The sequence below is a fragment of the Leopardus geoffroyi genome, chromosome B1 (genome assembly GCF_018350155.1).
Source record: "Leopardus geoffroyi isolate Oge1 chromosome B1, O.geoffroyi_Oge1_pat1.0, whole genome shotgun sequence".
NCBI classification, from domain to species: domain Eukaryota; kingdom Metazoa; phylum Chordata; class Mammalia; order Carnivora; family Felidae; genus Leopardus; species Leopardus geoffroyi.
Genome location: NC_059327.1, coordinates 160,671,591 through 160,699,468, shown reverse-complemented (window position 1 = coordinate 160,699,468; position 27,878 = coordinate 160,671,591). Strand labels below are relative to the sequence as shown.

General features: G+C 35.1%; 1 protein-coding gene across 10 annotated transcripts in view; it reads left to right on the top strand.

The window, feature by feature from the left end:
* Positions 1-27,878, top strand: part of EXOC1 (exocyst complex component 1) — a 61,450-nt gene that overhangs the window by 19,029 nt on the left and 14,543 nt on the right. For 4 of the 10 annotated variants that reach the window (XM_045473990.1, XM_045473988.1, XM_045473991.1 and 1 more), the window contains 11 exons: positions 2,252-2,479; positions 2,684-2,816; positions 3,915-4,024; positions 4,768-4,821; positions 12,388-12,537; positions 17,934-18,039; positions 22,370-22,414; positions 23,929-24,092; positions 24,636-24,743; positions 26,450-26,526; positions 27,054-27,282. In XM_045473990.1, coding sequence (XP_045329946.1) covers positions 2,252-2,479; positions 2,684-2,816; positions 3,915-4,024; positions 4,768-4,821; positions 12,388-12,537; positions 17,934-18,039; positions 22,370-22,414; positions 23,929-24,092; positions 24,636-24,743; positions 26,450-26,526; positions 27,054-27,282 — 1,404 coding nt within the window. The remainder of the gene's footprint in view (positions 1-2,251; positions 2,480-2,683; positions 2,817-3,914; positions 4,025-4,767; positions 4,822-12,387; positions 12,538-17,933; positions 18,040-22,369; positions 22,415-23,928; positions 24,093-24,635; positions 24,744-26,449; positions 26,527-27,053; positions 27,283-27,878) is intronic. The other 6 variants (XM_045473997.1, XM_045473998.1, XM_045473995.1 and 3 more) reach the window with 3 other exon arrangements.

The window sequence follows — 27,878 nt, the reverse complement described above, 5'->3', positions numbered from 1 at the left end:
AAGTAAAAAGTAGCCAACCAGAAACAACTTGGGGGTTGCTTCCCCCCAGTCTCTGAAACACCACAGAACAGTCCAGTGCAAAAGAGTAGCATTTTTGTGGTTTGGAAAAAAAAATAGGTACAAATTAGAAATAGAAAAATTAGGGTGGCTCAGTCGGTTGAGCATCGGACTTCAGCTCAGGTCATGATCTCACAGTTCACGAGTTCAAGCCTCGCATCAGGCTCTGTGCTGACAGCTCAGAGCCTGGATGGAGCCTGCTTCGGATTCTGTGTCTCTGCTGCCACTCATGTTCTCTCTCAAAAATAAATAAACATTAAAAAAAAAAAAAAAAGAAATAGAAAAATTAGGTTAAGATAAATCATTTCATTTACCCAAAAGGAGCAGAATAAGTGTAGTGAAAACAAGAGAGCCAGGGAAAAAGGGGGTTTGGCTCCTCTGCTAAAATGTTTTAGGATAGCTCTTTCTAATTTGCATGCATGGTTTCTGAGTCAATAAACTAAATGCGCATCTTTAGAAAGTAAGGAGCTAAAAGATATAGCTAAAAATAACACCACTAATGTGAGAAAAATCTGACAGAAGACCATGTGGTATTTTTTGTTTTGTGTACACAAAGTAAGCATTTAAGAAAAACCCTCAGAGAATGAGGAATATTTTAAAAGCTTAAAGAATTTGGGCATTTTATATATGAAAGGTACAAAATTTATGAGATTACAGGAATAGTCCAAGTTTACAAGTTTATAAAATTCACTCGAAGCAAAGCCTAGAAGAAACTTCAAGATGTTAAAGTGGAAATTGTCCTGGACAGGTTCAAGCCCCAGGTCTGCTACTTAAGAGATATATTCAATGGCTCTGTACTCTGCTGACTCTTACAGTTGGGCTGTACTTATAGTTGAATTATTATGAATAGCTTATAAAATAATATGTGTGAAATTACAACATATCAACTGTGGAATGAAATTCTTTTCATCCTTGTCCAAGTTTTTTGCTCATACCATGTTACCTGCTTTCTTAATGTGGCTTGGTGGTTTATGTTTTTTCTTTTTTTTTCTTTTTGTAATGTTTGTTTATTTTTGAGAGACAGAACATGAGTGGGGAAGGGGCAGAGAGAGAGAGGCAGACACAGAATCCAAAGCAGGCTCCAGTCTCTGAGCTGTCAGCACAGAGCCCAACACGGGGCTCAAACTCACAAGCCGTGAGATTATGACCTGAGCCGAAGTTGGACGCTTAAACTGACAGAGCCACCCAGACGCCCCTGGGTTTTATTTTCTAATTAATATTGCATATATGTTTCAAGTTATCATATTGCTTTCCAATTTTATTTTGGATTTGACAGCTTCCATATTTCAAGAAATTTAGAATCAATTAGTCAGAATCACTTAGAAAACAATGATAAGGGGATGGTGGTTTGTTATTGTTTTGCCCAGGGAAAGAAATACACAGTAGTTGCAAATGAAAGAGAAAAGAGGGGCGCCTGGGTGGCTCAGTCAGTCAAGCAGCCCACTTCAGCTCAGGTCATGATCTGACAGCTCGAAGGCTCATGAGTTCAAGCCCCACGTTGGGCTCTGTGCTGACACCTCAGAGCCTGGAGCCTGCTTCCGATTCTGTGTCTCCCTCTCTCTCTCTGCCCCTCCCCTGCTTGCGCTCTGGCTCTCTGTCTCTCTCAAAAATAAAAAAAAAGAAAGAGAAAAGAAAGAAGACGATAGAAGGAGCTATCTTATGGATATATAGTCTCTGGTCATGTGGTCTTATGGTTGTGGCTCTTCCATATTCTGTAAGTACTAATTGTACTATAGTTATAGATTAGTTCTGTGTATCCTCCAAAGACTGGTATACCACTGCTACCCTCTTGACCAAGGTATTACACAGGTGATTATGCTTTTTTTTTTTTTTTTAGCATTTTACAAAAATGTTAAGAAGTATAGAAAATTTAGCTAGTGGATTTGGAAGAAGTGTCAGAACTGGGAATATATCAGCACTGATGATACATTGTGGGACAGAACCTTACTTGTGAAATCTGGGGAAATATAAAATACTGAGGCATGGTTCCTAACCTTGATAGAGAGACAAGTGTATCTTCTTGAAATATTGTGTAAAACGTAGAACATAATCTTAAAATGATAAACTAAAATAAATGCATAGATATATACCAATCTGTGTTACTCAGTTGTCAAAGGGATTTAGAAATATTTCATCTTAACGCTTCTTTTATACGTTCAAATAATAAGAGTTACTTTTGTTTTTCACTTTGTAGGCTAACATCCAATCAATCATGGCCTCTGAAAAGCAAGTGAACATCCTGATGAAGTTGCTGGATGAGGCTTTAAAGGAGGTAGATCAGATTGAATTGAAACTGAGCAGTTATGAGGAAATGCTCCAAAGCGTAAAAGAACAAATGGATCAGATCTCTGAAAGCAACCACCTAATTCATCTTAGTAACACTAATAATGTAAAACTCCTGTCTGAAATAGAGTTTCTTGTGGTAAGTATGTTTGTAGATTGCCACCACCAACAAAACAAAAAATCTAATGATAATATATAAAACCCATTTGTAAAAATGTTCTAATTTCCTTATGAGAATAGGATTTAAAATAATTCCAAAGACTTTATGATAGGATTGAATAGCATCTTACCTATAAATTTCCCAAAATTACATGTGCAGATGGTACATTTATATATATTCCAGAACCACATGGACTTGGCCAAAGGTCATATAAAGGCCCTTCAGGAAGGAGATCTTGCTTCCTCCAGAGGCATTGAGGCCTGCACCAATGCTGCAGATGCCCTTCTACAGTGCATGAATGTAGCTCTTCGACCAGGTAATGTTCATTAGAAATGACAAAATCTGGGGCGCCTGGGTGGCGCAGTCGGTTAAGCGTCCGACTTCAGCCAGGTCACGATCTCGCGGTCCGTGAGTTCGAGCCCCGCGTCGGGCTCTGGGCTGATGGCTCAGAGCCTGGAGCCTGTTTCCGATTCTGTGTCTCCCTCTCTCTCTGCCCCTCCCCCGTTCATGCTCTGTCTCTCTCTGTCCCAAAAATAAATAAACGTTGAAAAAAAAAAATTAAAAAAAAAAAAGAAATGACAAAATCTGACCAAGAATCTGAGACTAAGCCTGTAACTTGGTATAAAGTTTTGACAAGAAATACACGAGGCAAGTGGTTTAGGGTGACTTTAGTATTAGCTCCTCAAACAAGCTTCCCTTATTTCCAAATATGTTTCTGTTGGTACCAAAACCTTTTTCATTTCAGTTCCTCTGACCATCAAGGACTCTAGTTAACACCATGATTTTTCTTTAGTACAGTCTGTAGAAGCTAGCACAAAGTAGATACTTTGATTAGACCAGAGAGCATGAGGTTTTGCTAAACCAGTGGCTCCAAAACTTCAGTTTGCCTCAGAATCATGGAGAGGGCTTGTTAAAACACATATTACCAGGCCTCACCCCCAGATTCAGTAAGTCTCAGTGAAAGCCCTAGATTCCACATTTCTAACAGTTCCCTGATGATGCTTGGAGAACCACTGTGTTATATTTTTTTCTCTTGCTTACTTTTCTTTATAAAGCATACAAATAAACCAATAAAACTTTGGGTTCTTCAAAACTGCAATTCAGATACTATTATAAATGTGTTCATTGATGGGGCACCTGGGGCTCGGTTGAGCGTCCCACTCTTTGGGCTCATGTCATGATTCCAGAGTCATGAGATCAGGCCCCACGTCGGGCTCTGCACCAAGCATGGAGCCTACCTAAGATTCTCTCTCTTTCCCTCTGCCCCTTTCCCCAGCTCACACTTGAGCTGTCTCTCTTTCTCTCTCTCTAAAATAAAAAAAAATGTTTAAGAAAATTTTTAAAAAATGTATTCATTGGAGATCAAAGAAATCTTTTTACACATTAAATCAGTCAAGAAATGTTCTGATTTCAGGCCATGACATGCTCCTGGCAGTCAAACAGCAACAGCAGCGTTTCAGTGATTTGCGAGAGCATTTTGCCCGGAGACTGGCCAGTCACCTCAACAATGTTTTTGTTCAACAGGTAATTTTATTTTATTATTAAAACTGGCATGTTTCTGTAGCTACTTAATGTATTACCTTAAACTTAAATTTCCACAAAAATATAATGTGTTTAATTGGGATCACAGTATAATCCTTCACAGTTTTATTTAAGATTTTTAAATAAGACTTTTAAGTATTTGCTCATAGAAGTACATTGGGCCTCAACTGCCTCCTTAGGTAGACAGTCTAGTTCCTTCAGCTAAAACTTTCTGATTCTAGAAATCAAATGACAATGCTTACTTGTTACATAGACATTTAAATGTTCTTATTTATAAAAATAAGTCCAAACTTATATGTTTACTGCTTGGCCTATTTTATTTTTCAATATTTTGAGGTGAAAACCAGGACTTGATTTGGTAGTTTAAATGTTTCATTGGCTCTATATATTTATATATATGAGGAAAATGACTATAGCTCAGTTGTAAATTCCATTTGATTTAATTTTTATATGAAAAAGGAGGTTATAATTAAGGTTGTGGCAATAATACTACTTTTAATAATATTAAGAGTACCTTAAAGGGATTTGAACAGAGGGTATTTTAATCTGCCATAATAAAATAGGTTTCTTATGTTTTTCATCTCTTATTAGGGTTATTAGACAAAAAAAAAATTAGAGAAATTTTGTTTGTCAAGAAATGCTGTCTGAAACATTGTATTCTTATTTTGTTTTCACTTTGCAGTATTCTAAAACAATTGTATTTACTATATTTTATTTCCAATTAGTTTACTCAGGCCCTCCTTCAACTCTATAACAGGTCCTACTTTCTTTCGGTGCCTGTGAGTACATCAAATTTGGCTCAAGCTTCTCTGATTCTTTTTTTTTTTTTTCCTCTAAAGTTTGCTAAACTTAACAGCAGCAGAATCTTTATAGATTATAACTTTACTGACTTAAGCTGCCTGTTAACCATATTTATAGCAGGTTTTTCATGTCCCATAGTCAAAAGTTTATTTTCGCCAAAAAGGCATTTAATCTCATTCTGCTTGCCTTTCTTCCTGTCATTCTTTCACTCATTCACTCCTTCATTTATTTAGAAATCATTTACCAGGTGATTGGGATGCATACCGGGCATCTACTTGGGATAGACGAGAGGCTAATCCTGTCCCAGAGTAGCTCACAGTCTAGGGAAGGGAGATACAGATATACTCAGGTAGGGTGAATGTCCTCATAGCAGTAACATATGCAAACATAAAGGAAGACCTCCTAGCTAAGCATGTGAGGGAAATATTGGGGAAGACTCTCTTAACGTTTCATTTGACCTGAAAAGTATCAAGAAAAAAGTAAATCCAGAAGTCACATAGTAAATACTAATCACATTTTTCTTACATTAGTATTTCAATAATACCTATTTCTGCACAATTCCATAGTTTTTAAAAATGACATTGTTGATAGTGATGTTATCCACATTTGTAGATGGTATTGGAAATACCAGTAGGTAAACAGTAGTCCTTTCTACACCCTTAATTGTTTGTTGTAACATGCAGTTATTTATGATTTTGCCTCCTTGCCTTATAAACTAATGGCTTTGTTTAATATGAATGCTTCCAGTTCTGAAAATCTAATGTGTATTGTTATATGTGAGTGATGCATGTTGAAAAAAACAGAATGTTGCAACAACCTGGGATATGCTGAAGAAAGTGGAGGAGGAGGATGTCCCAAGTATAGAAAAAAGACTTTCTGTGTGTTGAATTCAGTGCATCAGGTCACCTAGCAAAAGAGTTGGGAAGTGGGTATCTCTATTCCTAGTTGTAGAACAAACTAACTGGGAAAATTTGATTACCATATTATAGTACATTTCTTTGTCAATCACCAGGTTTTCACTATGTGCCTATTAAATACTTGCTGAAGTCCACATGTAAGAATAAGAAATGGCTCCTAAACTTGAGATGTTTATAAGGAGTCATTAAGACTAATGTACTTAAAGCTCTATAGCAATGCGTATATTAAATTGCTAATTGTATGACTACATATACATAGTTTGTGTATGTGTGTGTGTCTGTGTGTGTATATATACATATGTATATATACATATGTATATATATGTGTGTATATATATATGTGTGCATATATATATATACACATATATATATACGTGTGCTAAAGGTTTAATCAAAAGTGAGGTTACTGAGAATTTAGTCAGATATGACATCATGGATAAGACAACACTTGAACAGAGTCTGTGCAGTGAAGTTTTCGGCAAATGTGTATATATTCAACATGTGTAACTTCTTTTAAATTTTTTTTTTTTCAACGTTTATTTATTTTTTGGGGGACAGAGAGAGACAGAGCATGAACGGGGGAGGGGCAGAGAGAGAGGGAGACACAGAATCAGAAGCAGGCTCCAGGCTCTGAGCCATCAGCCCAGAGCCCGATGCGGGGCTCGAACTCACGGACCGCGAGATCGTGACCTGGCTGAAGTCGGACGCTTAACCGACTGCGCCACCCAGGCGCCCCAACATGTGTAACTTCTGTACAGAAGAATACAATAATCTGTTGATCACAACATGACAGTAATATAAGATCATTGATTTCCAGTCTTTTTAAAATTCATGCATCAGTAAAATTTAAAAAAATAAAATTTGGAGATTTATCAAGTCACCGATTTTTAATTTTACCAAGTAAATACTTTTAAAAAGAAATCCTGACACCCACTTTCACTATCTTTTTATCTTGGCACTAAAAAAAAAGACTATGATTTCAGACTTCTAAAATGAATACATTTCCCTTTATGAGAAACTCTCTTCTATCCTTTTGTTTCTTAGTGTTGTAGGCCAGTGAAAAGCATCTTCGCATCTGGGAATCATTGATCCAGAGGATTCTATCTGTGATGCAGCTTTCGTATTAGTACCGTCCACGTGGCTGTATTCTAATGAAACTTGAAATGTTATTCTCTTCTTACTATATATACATATATAGTCATATTTTTAACAACTAACTAGATTCTTTTGGCTCTTCTAGATCTTGCACACTCAGCTTCCATTGAAATTATAGACTCTTACCCATAATTTTTACATTTACTAGGGATTTGTGTGTTAAGATATTCAACTAGCGAATTAGGTCAGTTACACTAATTAGGATTCTGATATTGAAAAAATAGGCAATCAAATTAAGGCTAGTGAAATTGAGGAAATAGTTGCATCAAATGTATGTCCTTTAAAAAATTCTTTTGGGGGCGCCTGGGTGGCTCAGTCGGTTAAGCGTCCGACTTCAGCCAGGTCACGATCTCGCGGTCCGTGAGTTCGAGCCCCGTGTCAGGCTCTGGGCTGATGGCTCGGAGCCTGGAGCCTGTTTCTGATTCTGTGTCTCCCTCTCTCTCTGCCCCTCCCCCGTTCATGCTCTGTCTCTCTCTGTCCCAAAAATAAATAAACGTTGAAAAAAAAAAATTCTTTTGGTTGTTTTTTGAAATATTTGGCTTGAAAGGATAAGTGCTCTCTGCCCTTCTTTGGTCCCCTTTGGGTCCACAGAGACCTCATAATTGTGTACATTGTCTTTTGCAATAGGGTGAGAAATGATTATGCACTGAACTAAAAGTACAATCAGGAAAGAGGCTCCTGGTGGCACAGTCGGTTAGGCTCAGATCTCTGCTCAGATCATGATCTCACAGTTCGTGAGTTTGAGCCCTGCATTGGGCTCTGCACTGACGGTGTGGAGCCTGCTTGGGGTTCTGTCTTTCTTACTCTCTGCCCCTCTCCCGCTTGTGCTCTCTCTCTCTGTCTCTCTCTCTCTCTCTCACCTCTCTAAAAGTAAATAAATAAACTCAAAAAAATGTTTATAAGTATAACCAGAAAAACTGAAGTTGTAAGGGGTTTGCTATATGCTTAAGTTTGGGAATTTTTCTTCCAACATGTATTTCTAGAAACATCATAATGCTAAAATAAAGCCTGTAAAATATATCACCAATATTCAATTCATTTCACAAAAATTGTTCCCTTAAACATGTTTCTTCTCAATTTTCTAAACATGGGTTAATGATCTATAGTTAAAAGCTTAGAAAGAATTATGATTATTTAAGAGTTTTTGTGGTATTTGTTGGAACTTTGTTCAGATTTTTTTTTCTTTGAGAAAACAAAAATAAACATGCCATAACACAGAAAGAGTTCCCAAATCTTGAAAATTTATTCAACACTTAACTTGAGTGTATCATTTCTGTTTGAAAGTCAGTATAGTAAAGTGGTTAAGAGGAGGACGGTGGAGCCAAACTTTCTATATTCAAAACCCTGACTTTGCTACCTCCTAGTGGGCTGACCTTGGGCAAGTTAATTAACCTCTTTGTGCCACAAATTCCAGTAACATATACACTAATGAAAATTTATGATGTGCTAGGTTTTTAGAAAATATGTTTGTCTTAGATTAATTTGGATAAAGCCTACCATATTGTTTTAAAATTTTGTTTATAATAGAGTTTTGGTATTTTTAAATGAGGAGAAAAGTACTTTGCAAGGTTATTATGAACATCAGAATTTGTGTATATATATGTAGAGAGAGAGACAGGGAGAGAGAGAGGATAGAAACTAGCGTGGTGACAGGCATTCAATAAATTGTTATTGTTACTAACTTATTATTACTTAAAATAAGCAATTTTTAACACTGTCTTCATTTTTTACTGTATAAAGAATATTTTTTGTTTGTTTGAAATTGTATTTTTATTTATATATTTTAAGAAATAAATCACTGGTTTATTTGTATGGGAATATCCAAAATGCTGCACCACTAAAAGCATAGGGCAAAGCAGAGCCTCCCTACCTCCCATTCATTTTGTTTGTTTGTTTGTTTGTTTTAAGAATAAAGTGGTGCACACATGAGAGTTCTAGAAGTGACAGTTACCTGTATTACTGATTGAATTGAACAGTTTAAAATTTTAATTTACCAATTTTCTGTAGTTATTTTAGAACCATTTTCTCTAAAGTTAAATCTTCCATTAGCACTAATCACATTTAATCTATCTTAATAGTAATAGTTTGAAGGTAATGATGTTGTCTTCATAGTAGAAGGGAAATTTTCAGGTGATGGTGATCTTAAAATGCTGTTTGCAAAAGAAAGCTTTGAATAGTAATATGTGAAAGAGCTTTGTAAACTGTAAAATCCTCTACAGACATTAATAATTCTCCATTTTTAGGGGAGGGGAAGGTTTTTAAAAATATTTTTTAATGTTTAGTTTTGAGAGAGAGACTGAGGGTGAGTGGGGATGGGCAGAGACAGAGGGAGACACAGAATCTGAAGCAGGCTCCAGGCTGTGAGCTGTCATCACTGAGCCTGACATGGGGCTCAAACCCATGAACCACAAGATCATGACCTGGGCCAAAGATGGATGCTTAACTGACTGAGCCACCCAGGCGCCCCAGGGAGGAGAAGGTTTTTAATTGAAGAACTTTTCCTGACTCTAGATTAGATAATATAATGTAACATGTAATAGCCTAAGTGAACAGTTTTAGGAGAATGTAAACAATGGTTTGGGGGCATCTTGGTGGCTCAGTCAGTTAAGTCTCTGACTCTTGGTTTCAGCTCAGGTCATGATCTTATGGTTTCGTGAATTCAAGCCTATCTTGGGTGCTGCGCTGACAGCAGGGAGCCTGCTTGGGATGCTTGGGATTCTCTTTCTCTCCCTTTGTCTTTGTCCCTCCCAGACTCATACTGTCTCAAAATAAAATAAACTAAAAAAAAATTTTTTTTAAACAAAAACAATAATTTTGAGTCTTGAATCACTGAGAAAAATTAATGAAAAAGATTGTTTTGGATGATAAGAGATGTCTAATATTGTTATTAATAAAGAATTTTAAAAATAAACCTATGGCAACTGTGATGAGAGATGAAGTATAGTCCAGTGATAATAACTGTATATTTTATTTAATATTATTAATTTTGTTCATATTTATTGTTAAGTCTTTACTTCACAGAAAACATGTAGATGACCAGGCATTCCAAATATATAGAATAGTTCCATTTTTCAACACTGTAGCTCTTAGTCCACAATGATTCTTTTGGAAAATGTGATTGTTTTATATTCAGTCAGCCATTCAAAAAAGAATGTTCACACAGGTCCATGATCCCTTATCCAAAACTATTGGGGTCAGCTGTCTTTTTAGAATTTTTCAGATTTTAGGAAAGTAATATAGTATATATACTGTATATTACATAACCACTCCAGGAGGGTCTGGAGGTGGGCTCTGTGATTAGGGACACAATAGTCCAACACCAAAAAATATGAATAGTTACTCTAAACAGTATAAACAGCCTCATGTCAGTTCAGGTCAGGTTTTGCCATCAAAATAGATTTGACACCAAATTTGCACTGAGTTTTCCAAGCTTTTTGTATTTTAGAATTACAGAAAGGGATCGTGGACCTATATACACAGTATACCTTGTATATAATGTCTGTGATAGCTGTGAACTTGTATTGTCTCACCCTTTCTGGTTCTTATTTTGAATTGGTCATCTAGTTTTCTGATTAACTTTTCGGCTATCTCTGGTCCAATTTCCTAAGGTAGATATCAATAAGATTAACCTTAGAAATACATAGGGGCACCTGGGTGGCTCAGTTGGTTAAGCAGCCAACTTCCGCTCAGGTCATGATCTCACAGTTGGTGAGTTCCAGCCCCGCATCAGGCACTGTGCTCACAGCTCGGAGCCTGGAGCCTGCTTTGAATTCTGTGTCTCCCTCAGTCTCTGTCCTTCCCCCACTCACATTCTGCCTCTCTCTCTCTCAAAAATAAACATTAAAAAATTTTTTTAAAGAAATATATTGATTGTTCTATGTAGTTTTATATGTAATTTCTATATAATGGGTCCTTATATTTATTTCCATTTTAAGTTGGGGATATAATCTCACAAGAAGAAAATTCTCCAACAGACTGATTTGAAAGCTTTAATGAAGAAGGAACTCAGATAATGATATTTTATTGATGTGTCTTATACTCCTATCTTTCTTATTCTAAAGGTACTTCTCAATTACTAGAGAATTCTTTGTTTCCCTCATCCTGGAATTTTTTCTGGATACTGTGTATTTAAAAGAAGTTGTTTTAAAAAGTCCATAACCACTAAGTTCTTATTTTATGTATATAGTAAAGGAAATAAATTAGATAGAAGAAATCTCTTTTAAAAGAATTTAAATTCAGCCAGTTTATGTCAGCTAGTATAAAACACACATAATTGGATTTAGGTAACTTTACTAGGAAATGAATTAACCAATCCCAGAACTCAGTCACTGTGTCATTTTAACAGAATGATAACAAATAACTTCTGACAAGGCAAATTAGATCAAGTCAGAATGATGTCAAATAAATCTGTCTTTTTTTCCCCTTTCCTTATTCTTGGGAACTAATATTTTCAAGGGGAATCAACTCCTTTAATCTTTCAGCTCCCCATCTCTTAGACCCTGGCTTTGAATTCCATGACAAATATTGATCCAATAATAGAAAAAGAGAGCTAGATTGTTTCAAAAGAGGGCTGGAGAGATTTTTATTGTTTTGTTTTATATTTTAGATACCAGTAAATAATCGGCATTTGCAATTTTTGAGTCTGCTTAAAATGATTTTTTAGATATGTTTTTAAAAGAAAATGGAAGTGAGACTCACATGACTAAGGTTCCAATTCTTGCTTTCCTTCCTTGCGACCTGAGCAAATCACGTAACTCTTTAAGTTTCAATTTCCTCTTCTAGAAAATAAGGCTGTTGGATCTGATGATCTTCCAGGTCTGTATTTTTCAAAACAAAGTCAGGATGCATCATCTAAGACTGTTTGATAGCTTACTAATTTATTTACATAAAAGGGTTGTCAAGGTCTTAAAATAAAATCATGGTGTATTTAATTACTAGAAAGATTAAAATTATACTATTATTAAGGATTATCCAGGAAAGCCTAGGATATCATCATCTGTGGTGCTTCCTAGTTCTAAAATTCTGTATCCTCTATGTTTGAACTACTGTTTTTAATATTGTATATTTCTAATAGAAATACCATAGATGTTGACAATTTGTTTTGAATGACTTCCCTATTTATTGTGTTTCTCAATACAGTTGTATTGTGAAGTTTATTTGCTTGGTAAATTGTAAAATGAGATGGTATAGGAGAGAAGAGCTTGATTAAAACATTTATTGTCAATTCTTTAGAAGATGACATGAGTAGTTTATCAGAGTGCCATTCTTGCATGTTTATGACTATTTATGGTGATAGTGTTCAGTAAGCTTACACAGGATGATAATAAAAGACAAGTAAGTACTTGGTTTTTATCTTGCTTTCTATCTTCCTTTGCTTTTCTTTGGCTACATTTGGTCATTTTTTAGAATTTTCAATTACAACATGTTTCTTTGTACTGCCAATATATTTATTTACTTATTTACTCACTCTAGGGTCATGATCAGAGTTCAACTCTTGCTCAGCACTCTGTTGAACTGGCTTTACCCAATCATCATCCATTTCATAGAGACTTGCTTCGATACGCCAAGTTGATGGAGTGGCTGAAGAGTACAGATTATGGAAAATATGAGGGACTAACGAAGGTATGAATTTGATATCAATTACTCACCGAGTAGGGAGCATAATCTTCTAGAATCAAGAGGTCATGTATTCAGCTCCCCACGTGACATTTGAAGTATTAGTCATGAAACAGAAAATAATTGAATTTCTGAGTGCTCATTTGACGAGGTAGAACATTTATTTCATTTCTTGGGTAAAGAAGAGCTGAATTTCTAACTCCAGTTTAATATAGTAGTATGTGGTACTGTGGCCTTAAATTTCAGTTTAGTTAAATACAGTAATTATTTCCTGAGTTTCTTTATATGCAATATAGAGAATATGAAGATGTCTAAGTGTGGCATTGCCCTCTAGGAGTTGATAATGTGTTTGATTAAGCAAGTGCAGGTTGCCTCTTTATGAAGCAAGCGTATCACTATTCCAGGCACACAGGGCCTAACAAGCAAGCCCTACTTCTGAAGAGCCTTGTATCTGACTGGGAAGAGCAATTATACTTAAAACAATCAGCAAAAAATTAAGTGCCAAACTGAAAATGAGTTTAGAGAAGAGAAATCTGTGTCCTAAAGCCATGGAGGAAAACTTCACGGCAGATATTGGATTTGAATTGAGTTTTTAAATAGTGAGTGGAATTAGATAAACCAAAAAAAAGAGGAAGGGCATTCCAGGGATGGGGAGCATGCAGACAAAGGTGGGAAAATAGGACTTTTTTAGGGCAATGAGGATGCAAGCCCATCTGAAGTAGAAATTTCATATTCTGGGGCAGAGAGAAATTATGTTGAAAAAGATAAGCCATGAGACATAAGACCTAACAGCATTCTTCATACATGGGGAAAGACTAGGTGAGGCAAATTAATTAAGAACATAATGTAATAATTCAGATGAAATCCAAATCAGGAAGATAGTGGTAGGAATAGAGAATATAAACCAAAAGAAAGACTCCAAGGTTGGAAGAAACAGGATGATGCCAAACTTTTCTAGGTTTGGAAACTAAAAGAACAATACTATTAACATCAGCAATTGGAGAAGATGAGTCACTTCATTCATATATGAATTGAGCACCTGCTTTTTTGTTAAGTAAGTGCTAGAGATACAGCACTGAAGGAACCAGGCAAATGTTTGCCTTCTCATAGCGCATGTTGTGGTGGAGAAAGACTGGCAAAAAAGCTAGTTGTATATTAGAAGGTACCATTGAGTGTTCTGGAGAAAATAAAGCAGGGAATGCCGGGACTGGGGCAGGTGTAGTTTTAAATAAGGCATCGAGAAGGTGATATTTGAGCATAGATTTTAAAAATAAGCAAGGGTGAGTGGCACCTGGGTGGCTCAGTCAATTAGGCGTCTGACTCTTGATGTCAGGTTCATGAGTTCAACCCCACATTGGGCTTGACGCTAGGCATGGAGCCTACTTAAAAAAAAAAAAATTTTTTTTTAATTAAAAAAAAAAGCAAGGGTGAGGGGTGCCTGGCACCTGGCTGTCTCAGTCAGTACAGCATAAGACTATTGATCTCAGGGTTGTTCAAGCCCCATGTTGGGTGTAGAGATTATTTTAAAACTCTTAAAAAAAAAATAAGCAGGGGTGAACAGTGGGAGTTTCTTGAGGAAGGCTTTCCAGGCACAGTACAGGTATCCTATGGTAAGAGCATGCCTGATATACTGGAGGAGCAATGAGGAGGCCAGTGTAGTTGGAGTACAAAGGGCCAGAGATAGGACCTTAGAAGAAGAATGGAGAGAGGTAAAGCAGGGTGGGACAGATGGGACAGATCAGGAAGGGACTGTGTACATTGGTAAGGATTTGGCTTTTACTATGCAGGAGATGGGGGAGGGAGTTTGGGTGGGCTTTGAGCAGTAGAAATACATGATCTAATTTAACTTTAATAAATGGCCATTGTGGCAGGAAGCCATGGATACAATACTTTTCTGGCATTTCTGCTGTGACCTTTAGTATTGCATGTGACTTAGGGAGCTAAAAAATTGCTACCTAATTCAAATATATAAATAGCCGTATTTATATGTCAGATATAATAGCAGTTTACCTAAAATTCTAAAAATACCTTGAAAAACAAGTAAAATATTTTATCTATATGTTTTTATGAATTTGGAGTTCAAAACAATAAATTTAAGGTAGAAGCTATTTTAATAGTTAGTAATAATTTAATTATGTGGACAACATGACCTTAAAAGATGTTCTTGAGTTGGAAAGAGTAATGTGTTGTTTCTTGAAGTGAAAACAAAAATATTGAGATTGTTCATATAAAGTCTCTTCCCCTCAACCCATGTGCTTACGACCAAACATTTCCTAACAGAAGTTAGCTAGCAAAATCATCTTATTTTTGCTAGTTTTGCTTGCAGAAATTTTTCCTAGTTTTATTCAAAAAGTGGTGCTCTCTTTTAAAGTGTTTTATAATGAAGATTATTCTTTCTTAGGAAATTAATATTTATACACGAACCCATTTTATCTTCCTACTTACTGAAATAATTATTACAGCTTCCTCTAGTCTCAGGTTCATGCTTTGTGAGAAGGCAGTGGAGTAGGTAGAAATTTATGAGAACTATGATGATAAGAAAAAAGCAGTTGGTACAGTCCTACCAGTATATCAGTATGAACACATTTGGCAATAGGACATTCTTGTAAATCAGTCTTTATGTATTTTCTCTTCAGTGCCTTTGCTCATTTAAAGTAAGATCTGACTCCCCTTCTAAACTGAGATCATAAGAAAGGGGACATAAACCTTGGTAAAAAAAAAAAAATAATATGTTTAAACTATAGTTTTAAAAATGCTTTTCAAAGAGACTATGAATATTCTAAGGTATGTATGTACATCTTATCTGGCTAGCTATTTTAGGTAAGATTATTTTTGTTCCTCAGAATTAGTCTTTTAAGTGTTCTGCAACTCTACTGTTGTGTTATATTTTGTTTTGTTTTGTTTTCATTCAACAGAATTCTGATTTGGAGATATCTTAAAGAAAAGTATTTACAGTACTGGAATTCTTTGCCTTTTGAAGTTTTAGGAGGATTAATATTTTGAATAATTAAACATTATTATATCTCCTTAAGAGTTTTGTGCCAACAAGTGCTTTGTCCCCTAGTCAATATTCAAATAAGTAAAGTAATCAATAAGCTTTTTGCCTAATTGTGTTCTCAGTGAGTATTATTGCCCTATCTTTATATATAATGTAGTATTCATGAATGTAATTTAAATGAAGAAACAAGACAATAGCCAACCTGGCAATGATTTATGGAATCATTCTCTTCTCACAGTATATTTTTGATTGACAATATTAATGAGCTTTTTTAAATGAAATTGACTTATTTCCCAGGAATGTTATTTGATCCTGTGGTTTGAACTTTTGACAGACTGTGTTTTACCTCATAATCTAATTTGGTTGCTGAAGGGTTATCACAACCAGGATTTTATTAAAAAGGAAGAAGGAAGAGAGGAATGAAAGAAGGAGGGAGAGAAAGAAGGAAACAGACAAACCAGTGCTTCTTTAATAAGAAATAATAATTAAATCCAGATACTGTTTGCACTTGGTTGGGTGTCCGCAGCTCACGCTTTTTGGCAGGAACAAAAAAAGCCTGTTTCACATTCTTTAAGGGATAAGAATCACAAGGCACTGCCCCAGCTCTACTTATGACTGAGTCTAAGGAAAGCCCTGATTTTTGGTATACATAATTAGAGCTTATGGAAACTATCTCAGCTGCTCGGATTCCTTCCTCCCCAGGACTCTGGCCCCTATCTGTGGCTCTGAGTTATTCATGTGGGGCAATTAATATTAGAGATGGTCTATCCATGCTTGGGTAGGAAATGAGCTCTGCTCTCCTAATAATCTCCTGAGGTTCACAGTCAGTCTTGAAGATTCTCAGACATCTTCTCTCAACCTCCGCTCTACATTTGTGGAATTTACCTTTTGGTGTAAAGAGAAGGTAAAATATAGAGACCTCTGTAAGACTATAGTCAGCACAACATAAAGTTGAAGAGACTGCCTGAGACAACAGTATTTAAACTCATGACAGTTAAATTTAAGGTGCTATATACAAGGTGCTAAGAGGCACCTCACGAGAGACTTCCTTCAGAATTTGGTAAATGAATGAACTGATGGTCACACCTGTCTGTGGCCTTTCCCACCAATGAGTTCTGTTACATACTTGGAAAAAAGGTGTCGAGTCATTAGAGTTGCATTGGGAAAGGGGATGATTTTCAATAGTCTGTTCTTGTCACTATTTTCTAGATACCAGAGGAGCTGTTTTGAAATTGTTTAAATTGCTTGGGTAGTAATGTGTACTTTAAGCAATTTGGATATTGGAACGCAGTCTGTTATGTTGAGTTATTTAAGTAGAAGCCACTGATGAAGATTTTACAAATTGTGTGAAGCTAATTTCCCATTTGTCAACTATTTACTGATTTGCAGTGATCAAGATTTTTATGAGAATTTAAAATTGAAAAAAAATGAGACATTGAGAAAGTGTGACAGCCCAATGAAATAGGAATTAATTTTAGGTATATTTTAATTTACATTTTTAATTTTTTTTTAAAGCTTTATTTATTTATTTGAGAGAGAGAGAGAGCAAGCATGGGCAGAGGAGAGGGAGAGAGAGAATCTCAGGCAGGCTCCATGCTCAGCAACACAGAGCTGATGTGGGGCTTGATCCTGTGATGCTGGGATCATGACCTGAAATCAAGAGTTGGACACTTAACCGACAGAGCCACCCAGGTGCCCCAGTTTACATTTGTTTTTAAATTTATGCAAAGATCATGGGAAAGACTTGCCCGTTTGACTAAGTTTTAGTGCAGAGACTATGTGAGAAATATATATGGCCTACAAATTGTAAAAAGCAGGATCTATATACTATGTTTCATCCAAATACTATTTTATAAGGATAATATAAGCTTATAATATTTTATAAGCAATGTAAACCTACTCTAAAACTGAATGTATTAATTTGAAATAATAAAGGAAGCTGAAGCTTAGATTCCCTGATAAATTTAAAAGAATAGCCAAGTATAGATTTTCTGCCATGGATTTATTTAAATTTAGTCCACTGTATATGCATTTAATTTAGGACTTGGAAAATATATGGTCTCCCACTGTTGAAGAATCCTTCCTGAAAGCCTAAAATATTCTTATATCCTAATAAGCAGATATGATGAAGAAATGAGTTTGAATGCTAAATTATAGATGTTTCCATTTGAGCTAGAATAAATCAAATTTGTTTTTAAAAAATAAATTTTTTGTGAAAACTATAACATGCTAATTAGAATTAAATTAGTTATATTTAATTTATACTTATAATTTTTATAATTTATTATAATTATTATTATTAAAAATTATTTATAAATATTTTAATTTATAATTAAATTAATTATGTATGTATATATACATATATATTTTTTTAATAAGAAGTACCTGTTACTTTTATTTTAAGAATTACATGGATTATTTATCACGACTATATGAGAGAGAAATTAAAGATTTCTTTGAAGTTGCAAAGATCAAGATGACTGGCACAACTAAAGAAAGCAAGAAGTTTGGTAAGCTAAAGTGTTTTATTTATGACAAATAATTATAAGACTTTTTGAGCATAGTGAAAGAAGATACAGTAGAATTGACGAAAAAGTAAGTCTAATGTGTTGGTTTGATTTATAGATATTTCACAGAACAAATATTTATATCTGTAAATATGGTTTTTACTAAAATTCTGTAGTATATGACTCTGACAGCAATTGTGTATTCATGCCATAAATGAAAGCTTCTGTTCATAGATAGCAGTTGACCAGAAAATGAAGTGTGATCTGGTAGAGAAAGTAGGAGGCTAAGAGACACACGTTGAGAGTTCAGTTTCTTACTTCCTAAAAGACCTTTTGTAACAGTTGGGGCAAATCATTGATCTCTAAGTCATTGCTCTTTACAGGGAAATGAAAGTGATTCCTGGCTTCTTACTTCTCACTGGCTATTTTGAATCAAAAAGAAAGTTTGTTTTCTCCCCCATCAAGGGGCTGTAAAACCTTCACTCAAATTTCTCCTGTGGTTATACCTTATTTTCCCAAAGAGATATTTCTCAAGCATGTTGTTTTTTGTTGCTTCTAAATATGTTAAGTGGACAGAAACATGTTTGAAAGGATAACCAGTGAAAGTATCAAGTTGCAAGGAAGGTGATTTGCTGAGGCCACATTCTGCTCTTGCATGTACCCATCTCTGGAGTTCCTTTTGGATGGAGTTCTGTGCCTATTCAAGTCAAAACCTGGCCTTAAATGGCTACAATGTGTACTCAGTGTGTCTGCATAGTTCCCCTTTAGAATAATGAGTTTAGCATTTGCTTGTTGAAAGGAGCCTATGCCCTAAGCAACTTCTGGTAAACAGGAGACAGGATTGAAATTGATAGCACATCTTTCCATTCTTTTCTTTAGGACAGAGAAGACTGTCTTTAGTGGGTAATTATCTGGTAATTCATTGTTGTTGTTGTTTTTAACACTAATATATTGATTATACTAGTCCAGACTTTTGAAATGTTTTGAATCTGTGTACAAATATGTTATACTTAGGTAAAGATACTGATGAGAATCTTGGGACAATAGGCTTTTGGAAACAGAAATGCTAACTCATCCTAAAGGTTAATGTTCTTAAACAGCAGTGTGTTTATATCCTTGTTAATGTTTCACTGTGGATATGTTATGCTTTTTTTTTTAGTAAGCAGCATATTAATTCAGTTACATGTTTAATGTTTTCATTTAGTATATTTGTCACCACTTGTTAGTGAACCATTTTATTTTGAGAGAATTCTTCTACAGTTATATGAAAACAGGAGGCAAAAGGGAAATCTTTCTAAAATTATCTCTTTAGGAGGTCATTAATCCCAGTATCATAATAGTTTATAAAGCCTAAGATTCACACTGAAATAAATGACATAATAAAAATATAATTTAAATCAAGTATAATAGTATCTTAATGGTTTCATTGCATTAACTTGAAAATTAATTTTTTTTTTACTCCTAAGAAGTTCTTAAATTATCTTGTTTAAAATATTTTTAAATTAGAAGTTTAGAAGGCACTTTTATAATTTTAAAACATCATTACAATTATATCTCTTCTTATGTATCAAATTATAACAGGAGAGTAATTTGTGATAGTTGATGGTACCAGAAAATTAGTTTCAGTGATTTTGATATCATTAGCTACAAGAGAAAATAAACTAAATAATAAACAATTCAGAGGACAAGTTAAATACAGATGACTTAAGAAATTCTAAATAAGGTAGAATGAAATTTTTTAAAGTGCCTTTTCAATGATTCAAATTATGTTTAAATCAATTTTTTTTTAATTTTTTTTTTTAACGTTTATTTATTTTTGAGACAGCGAGAGACAGAGCATGAACAGGGGAGGGGCAGAGAGAGAGAGAGACACAGAATCTGAAACGGGCTCCAGGCTCTGAGCTGTCAGCACAGAGCCTGATGCAGGGCTCGAACTCACGGATCGTGAGACCATGACCCGAGCCGAAGTCAGACACTTAACCGACTGAGCCACCCAAGCGCCCCAGTTTAAATCAATTTTTCATAGTAATTATAATTAAAATAGAAACCTGTAGTTTGGAAATGATAATTTTTACATGAATCAAAAGTAATTATAAATAAAATTTAAATATTTTTGTTTTTTACTTGTTCTGAAACTGCTGGGTCAGAATAGAAAAACTGAACGTACTTTACAAAAGGAAAGGTATAGTCAATATAGTCATAAAGATTCAGGGGAATACTCTTTGAACCACTCTTAACTTTAACATCACTTTAGTTCAAATAATTCAGAATAATGTTAAAATACCAGTAAATATCTTTTCTTTGTGATAGGTTTTTATGTAGGTCATTGCCTTTTTTGATTAATAGGTTTACTTTGATAAAACTCAGACGCATGGAATTTTCCCCCAAGAATGATATTTTGGTGGCGTTTTCTCCCCTTTGTATTCTACAAATGTACTTAATGCAATGGCAGGCAAAGGAAATTTAGTAATTATTTTTTAAATTACTAGTTTTTTTTTTTCTATAGCTAAGATAACACACATACATATTATTTCAGTCCATTGGACATATACATTTGTATAATTAGTGCCTCCCTTGTATTTAATCTTCCAAAATCTTAGAAGTGGTATGTCAAAATTATTTTTCATTCTGTTTCTCCACTAAGCTAAGAATCTTGTTGATTCCTAAAGGAGTCTCGAATACAAGGCTGAATTCAGTGCTGGCTAGAAAATAATAAATATTAATTACCCATTATGTAATAAGCACTGCTAGGTACTGAGAATGCAGCAATAAGCAAAGACCCTACCTTCGTGAAGTTTACAGTCTAGTGGGGATTATTTAAAGATATTTAAAAGGTTACTTGAATATTGTTGCTTTTTTGCTGATAAATAATGTAGGCTTTTGTGAACCCCAAATTATAATTAAGTGGCCTTACTAGTAACTACATAATTTATTGGCTACCAAAAAAAAAAAAGTGTATGAAGTGTCAGGCTTTGCTCTGAAACTGGTGAACTTAGTATAGTCACACCCTAAGGCCACCAGAAGGTACTATTCTGATTGACCAGCTAGCAGCTCCAGCAAAACCCCTGCTTGCCACTTTAGTGTCCAGCCTTGTTATTTCATACTCCCTTGAGCTTATGCAGCTAGGGCTGGAACGATATATATATCCCTGGTATGACAAGGTAGTTGTTTTTACTCAGGCTTTTGCCTTGAAGTTTGGCAGGGATAGTGACAGTTGACACATTATTCTCTGTTTTTGAAATATTTCTAGATTATAGTTATATTCTTTTAATTTTCTCTTTCATTCTATAATTTCTTTCTTTGCCTTTCACATTAACTTCAAATTTGAGTTTAGAATTTTTCACAAGATGATCTCTACAACTGATCTAATAAATATTATATAGAGAGAAGTTTTAGAATAAAAGAAATGCCAAATGACCCTAAAGGAACTCAAATTCCTATATTAAACCTGTCCCTTTGGCTTTACCTTTCCATCCTCCCATCTCCTGATAATTAGTATTTTGATAAATACTTTTCATCCTAGGTGTTCACAAAGCCAGCTACTAAGTAGTTCAGCTTTATATTTTCAAATAATTTTAAAGCCCCACTCAGGTAATTTTTTATCAGATGTAGTATAACATTATGTAGTACCATGGAGACTCAGGAGTTTTCAGGGAGCAAGATATGCTCTTAATGTCTAAGTCTGCAACTTCATTCTAATAAATTTCCATTGTATTAAACTTTTACCCAACCATGTGATCTCACTCACACGTAGAATTTAAGAAACAAAACAAACAAGCAAGGGAAAAAGACAAACCAAGAAAGAGACTCTTGATTAAAGAGAACAAACTGATGGGTTACCAGAGGGGAGGTGATAGGGGGATGGGTGAAATAGGGGATGGGGATTAAAGAGTATACTTACTATGATGAAATAAAATAAAATGATTTTTACAAAATTAAAAAAAAACCCACTTTTACTTGAACTGTGTTTTTTTTCCTAAAACCAAAACTTACAAATGTAGTCTTTTAAATTTAAATATACTAGCTGCATAAACTTAAAAAAAAAATCATTTAAAAGTGTTGGGAGTGGGGGTGACAAATACAGATTTTTTTTTTACCTGAATATTTGAATAAAAACAATACATTAGCCTAGTAAAGTTTTTTTCTCTCAGAATTTGTCAACCAGTAGCTGACCCAACTAAACATATGTTGCACCTCTTGTTACTTGATGCTCATGGTTCTTTGCATGTGTCTTTTAAACTAGAGCTTTAACTTCCTCTTGTGCATGGTTTGTGCAAATTGCAGTTTATTAACTTGTCTTTGTCTTTGATGCTTGCAACCTAATCCATCACAGCTACACTGCCTCGAAAAGAAAGTGCTGTCAAACAGGAAACAGAGAGTGAGTATGCTTAGTGTATTAGTAGGTATTCTCAATGCATGTTTGTTAAATGTCTAGAAATTAGTTTTTTGTCTTGACAAAAGTTACACCAAAAATATTAATTGCTCTGAGTTGCCAGGTATTGATTGGTGAAAGAAAAGCAACACGATGGTAGTAGTATGGCTACATTCAAGAAATATAGTTAAAAATATATGGTGGGCAGTCAGGAATTTGTGAAAGGCTTAACCATTCAACTTCTGTTTTCAGGCTGTGTTTAAAAACTATAAAAATTCTTACAGATATGGTCAGATTTTGCATAATGAAACTGAAGTTTATGTCTTTAATTGTCCTTATTGTATCTTTATCTGTCCCTTCTGACCATCAGTAAATAATACAGGTTAACTGAGAAATATTTTAGAAGATTAAAAAGAATTATTTATTTATATTCAATTCTGAATAAAAATATTACATTTTCTTATAAAAATGTAAGCCTTTAATGCCTCGATGTATGTAGAATGTTGTCCAGCCACATTGTTCTCATTTTTCCTCATGGTTATGATGGATACCTATGTTTATAGCTAACCAACGATGTCCCATATTATATAGTTCATGGTGTATGTATTATATTTTAGTTGTATTTTAAATGTAACAAGTTTCCAGGGTTGTTGTTGTTTTCTCTCTTCATTTTGTTTATTTTTTATTATTTAAAAAAAAATTTTTTTAATGTTTATTTTGGAGAGAGAGAGCGAGAGCGAGCATGAGTGGGGGAGGGTCAGAGAGAGAGTGAGACACAGAATCTGAAGCAGGCTCCAGGCTCCAAGCTGTGGGCACAGAGCCCGATGTGGGGCTCGAACTCACAAACTGTGAGATCATGACCTGAGCTGAAGTCAGATGCCCAACCAACTGAGCCACCCAAGCGCCCCCATTTTGTTTAGTTTTTAAAGAACTGTAGTTAATCAGTTCACTTACTATAAAAGCAGAGTTTCTGGGTTCAGGAATGTGTTATGTCAAATCATATGTTATTGACTTTTTATAGGGCAAGAGTGATCAAGTATCGGCAGTTTGTATGGTTCAATCCAATATTTTCATTGTTAATGCGGAGACAAGTAATATTGGGATATGGCTGTTTTCTTCAGAAATAAAAATGTCATGTTAGCCAGTACACTAAGGAGTCATGGACCTTCATCCATTTTCATGTCTTTTGAGTAAGAAGGAAATCTTCATCTAGTTTAGTCTAGAAATATCAGACAACTTTGGTGAGACTGGGCAGGGTATAGATCATGTGATCTCTAAGATCCCGTCTAGTCCTATTCTGTGGATCTGTGTAGTTTTGCTGTTCTTGCAATATACTCAGGGATAGGACACAAACATTAATGAAGGAGCAGGACACTGTACAGCCTGTCCCATGTGGTAGACTTGTGTGATAACTAATATGAGCACTGGAAGATGAAGACAGTGGAGGAAAGAGCCCTGGTTTACGCTATGGGTCTTTTATTCGTGAAGGTCACAACTTTCAAAGTTTTATTATTTCTTAGGTCTTCATGGAAGTTCTGGGAAATTAACTGGATCCACTTCTAGTCTAAATAAACTCAGTGTTCAGAGTTCAGGGAATCGCAGATCTCAGTCATCTTCTTTGTTGGATATGGGAAACATGTCTGCCTCTGATCTCGACGTTGCTGACAGGACCAAATTTGATAAGGTAAAATAAAATAACAAGTACTTCTTAAACATTAACATTAGTTTTCTAACAGCAGTTTCAAAAATTTGGGCTCTGTTGTCTCTTAATTAACTATATATTACTTTCCAATTGGAATCTGAAAAAAGTGCTAGTCAAATGGCAACTGAAATGTGTATTATCAATTCATTGACTTTTAACAGCTTTATTAAAATTTACTATAAATCATTAAGTGCTGGTATCTTAAGTTCTTTGAGCCAACTACAAAGTAGAGAGGAAATAATAGCTTTTATGAAGCTAAATTATTCTCAGCAGTGCATTAAGTTTAAAAAGTTTATCTCTGTGTTCCTCTTTCTAGATGTCAAGTGAATAATTGTTGTGAGTTTTATTCTAGGTATGTCTAACCCTGTTATGCCTTGATCCTTCTGCTTCGTCCTATCAATCTTGGAATAGTTTCTTTTGGAATTCTATTGAGATTATTATAGATAAAGCATCTATGGTCCCTAAGTGCATTGAATGTGGATGATTTTTTAAGCATTTGGTGCAGTTAATTTTTGTTTTCTTCAGATCTTTGAACAGGTACTAAGTGAACTAGAGCCCTTGTGTCTGGCAGAACAGGACTTCATAAGTAAATTTTTCAAACTACAGCAACATCAAAGTATGCCTGGAACAATGGTATGGCTCACATTTATTTATTGGCTAATATTTATGATCTGTAGCATAATTGGCCTTATTAATTTATTGTCACAATTTCAAATCAGAACAGAAAAAGAAAAAAATTTACGATGTAAGGATGTTTTCAATAATTTTTATCGTATCACGAGATAACAAAAACAGTGATAGACTTTGAGCATCTAATTTAATACTCCAGACTGTCTTAGGCTTAAATATCCTCTAAATTAGTGAGGGTGGAAAATGTCTGAATATAAGACATTTTGTAAAAGACATTATTCAAAAGAAATTTTAGCATTTTAGTAGTCACCAAGAAAAAATATAATTAAAAAAAAAAAGATATTTGAGTATATAAACCATGGTCTAGGAAAAAAAAAGAAGAAGAAAGAAAGAAGCCTCAAATCTGAATCTTTCTTATGTCTTTGCTACTAACTAGCATTAAGACCTTAAACCAATTGTTTAATCCCCAGTTTTCCTCATCTGTACAAGAATATAATAATAATGCCTGTTTAGCATGCCTCTCAGGTGGCATAAATGTAAGAAAATAAAATGAAAGACTGCTGCAATATTTTGAAAAACTTAAAAGCACAATGCAAATGATTTTTTTTTTTTAAAGTAGGCTCCATGCCTAGCATGAAGCCCAGCACAGGCTTGAACTCATGACCCTGAGATCTAGAAGTTTATTTTAAGAGAGACAGAAATGGCGCAAGTTGGGGAGGGGCAGAGAGAGGGAGAGAGAATCCCAAGCAAGCTCCACACCACCAGCGTGGAGCTCAACGCGGGGCTCAACCCCATGAACTGTGAGGTCGTGACCTGAGTTGAAATCAAGAGTCGGATGTTGGGGCGCCTGGGTGACTCAGTTGGTGAAGCGTCCAACTTCAGTTCAGGTCATAATCATACTGTTTGTGAGTCTGTGCTGACAGCTCGGAGCCTGGAGCCTGCTTCACATTCTGTGTCTGCCTCTCTCTCTCTGCCTCTCCCCTGCTCGTGTTCTGTCTCTCTCAAAAATAAATCAACATTAAAAAATTTTTTAAAAAGATGTATGTGTCTCCCTCTCTGTGCTCCTCCCCCACTCATGCTTTGTCTCTTTCTGTCTCTCAAAAATAAATAAACATTAAAAAAAAATAATAGTAAATAAAAAATAATAAAAGAGTCGGATGCTTAACAAACTGAGCCACCCAGACACCCCAATGAAATGATTTTTAAATTAAGGTCACCTTAAAAAACAGAACCAACATAAAAAGCAATCTAAAATGAATGTTGTTGTAGATGATGATGGTAGAAATTTGCTTATTTGTTAGCCTCTAAGAATTTTTAATAGCATTTTTTAAATGCCAGAGTTTTATTTGAATGATTGATGAGATTTCTTTAATTTTTAAAATTGTCTTAAAAGTTTTTTCTGGTTTTTTTGAGCTGCTCCCCCACTCCATTCCCACACCCGCTCTGAGCCTCCTGTATCTCCTCTGTCCCTGCTTTCCCCTCCTGTGCACACACACAAGCACAACTCAGCCTACAATAATTCTCAGATCAAATCTAAGAGCAAAACATCTCATAAACATTCTTAAGCAGCATACTAAATTATACAGTTTTAAAAATCATTGGTTTTCATAATGTATTCTCTCCTAGGAATTTTAAGACTGAGCAGGCTTTTGCTATATAGTCAAATTGTTGGTCTTTTGTTATGTAAAGTACCTGAATAATTTTTGCAGACTGAAGCAGAGGACGTAGATGGAGGAACATTATCCCGGCAACATAATGCTGGTGCGCCACTGCCGGTTTCATCAGAGTATGTGTTTGTTACTGTGTCATTTCTTTGGGAGGAAAAAAACCTTAAAATTGAGCCTCGGGGAATGCCGCTCCAATGGCCGGGAGGTGGGGGGGGGGGGACCAGATGACTCTGGTAATGTGACTGTACTCAGAGCACTGACATGTGTACCTAGTGTCTTCTTGACGTCTTACTGAGTTAAAATCAGTCCTGTTTGACTCTTCTTTGCTCTGGTAATCACAAAAAAGTGCAATCAATTTTGATGTTTGCTGGTAAAGAAGTAGCATTTGAATTGCATATTTCTCAGAAATTACAAAGCACATTTCAGGATCCAGTTTTACAAATGACATCAAGTTATGTTTTGAGTAATAAAACTTAACTTCAAAAAAATATTTTTATGTTGGAAACTGATGTAGAATAATTAGGACATTTTTGGACATTTTTAATTGAAGTAATAAATTTTAGTCATTCTGTATGTATGCAGTGGATTAAAGTTAAAGATGAAAACACTTGAAACTTGTAATCTGTTTTGTATGTTTTCTGAACAGAAAAGATATGATCCGCCAAATGATGATTAAAATATTTCGCTGCATTGAGCCAGAACTGAACAACCTAATTGCGTTAGGAGACAAAATTGATAGCTTTAACTCCCTTTACATGCTTGTCAAAATGAGTCATCATGTGTGGACTGCACAAAATGTGGATCCTGCTTCTTTCCTGAGTACTACATTGGGAAATGTTTTGGTGACTGTCAAAAGGAACTTTGACAAATGCATTGTAAGTTTTTTTTTTTTTTTTTTTTAAGTAACTTAGAGTTCTAATGATTGCAAAAATAGGTAAATGTATTTAAATCAAGAGATTTTCAGCTTGCCATTGGGGGATCTGCTCTTCACATCCCTCAAAGCCCTGAAGCAGGGTGTCGGCTGCAATTTATATGAACAGAGTTTGATGATACTATACTGGCTACTTTCCCTTCTACACTTTGAATCTCGGCAAGTTCCGGAGCCCGTGGCGTAGAGGTAGCAGCTGCTTCAGAGATCCACTAGGTCAACTGAAATCTCAGTTAACTGGGGCACCTGAGTGGCTCAGTTGGTTAAACGTCTGTCTTTGGCTCAGGTCATGATCTTGTCGTTCATGAGTTTGAGCCCCGTGTCGGGCTCTGTGCTGACAGCTCAGAGCCTGGAGCCTATGTCTCCCTCTCTCTCTGCCCCTCCCCAACTCATACTCTGTCTCTCTCCCTCTCTCAAAAATAAACATTAAAAAACACTAAAAGAAATCTCAGTTAACCGATTGGGGACCACAGATCACATGAAACAGCTGAAACTATCACTTAGATTTATTGTTGTTGTTGTTTTTAAAACATATTCTAATAA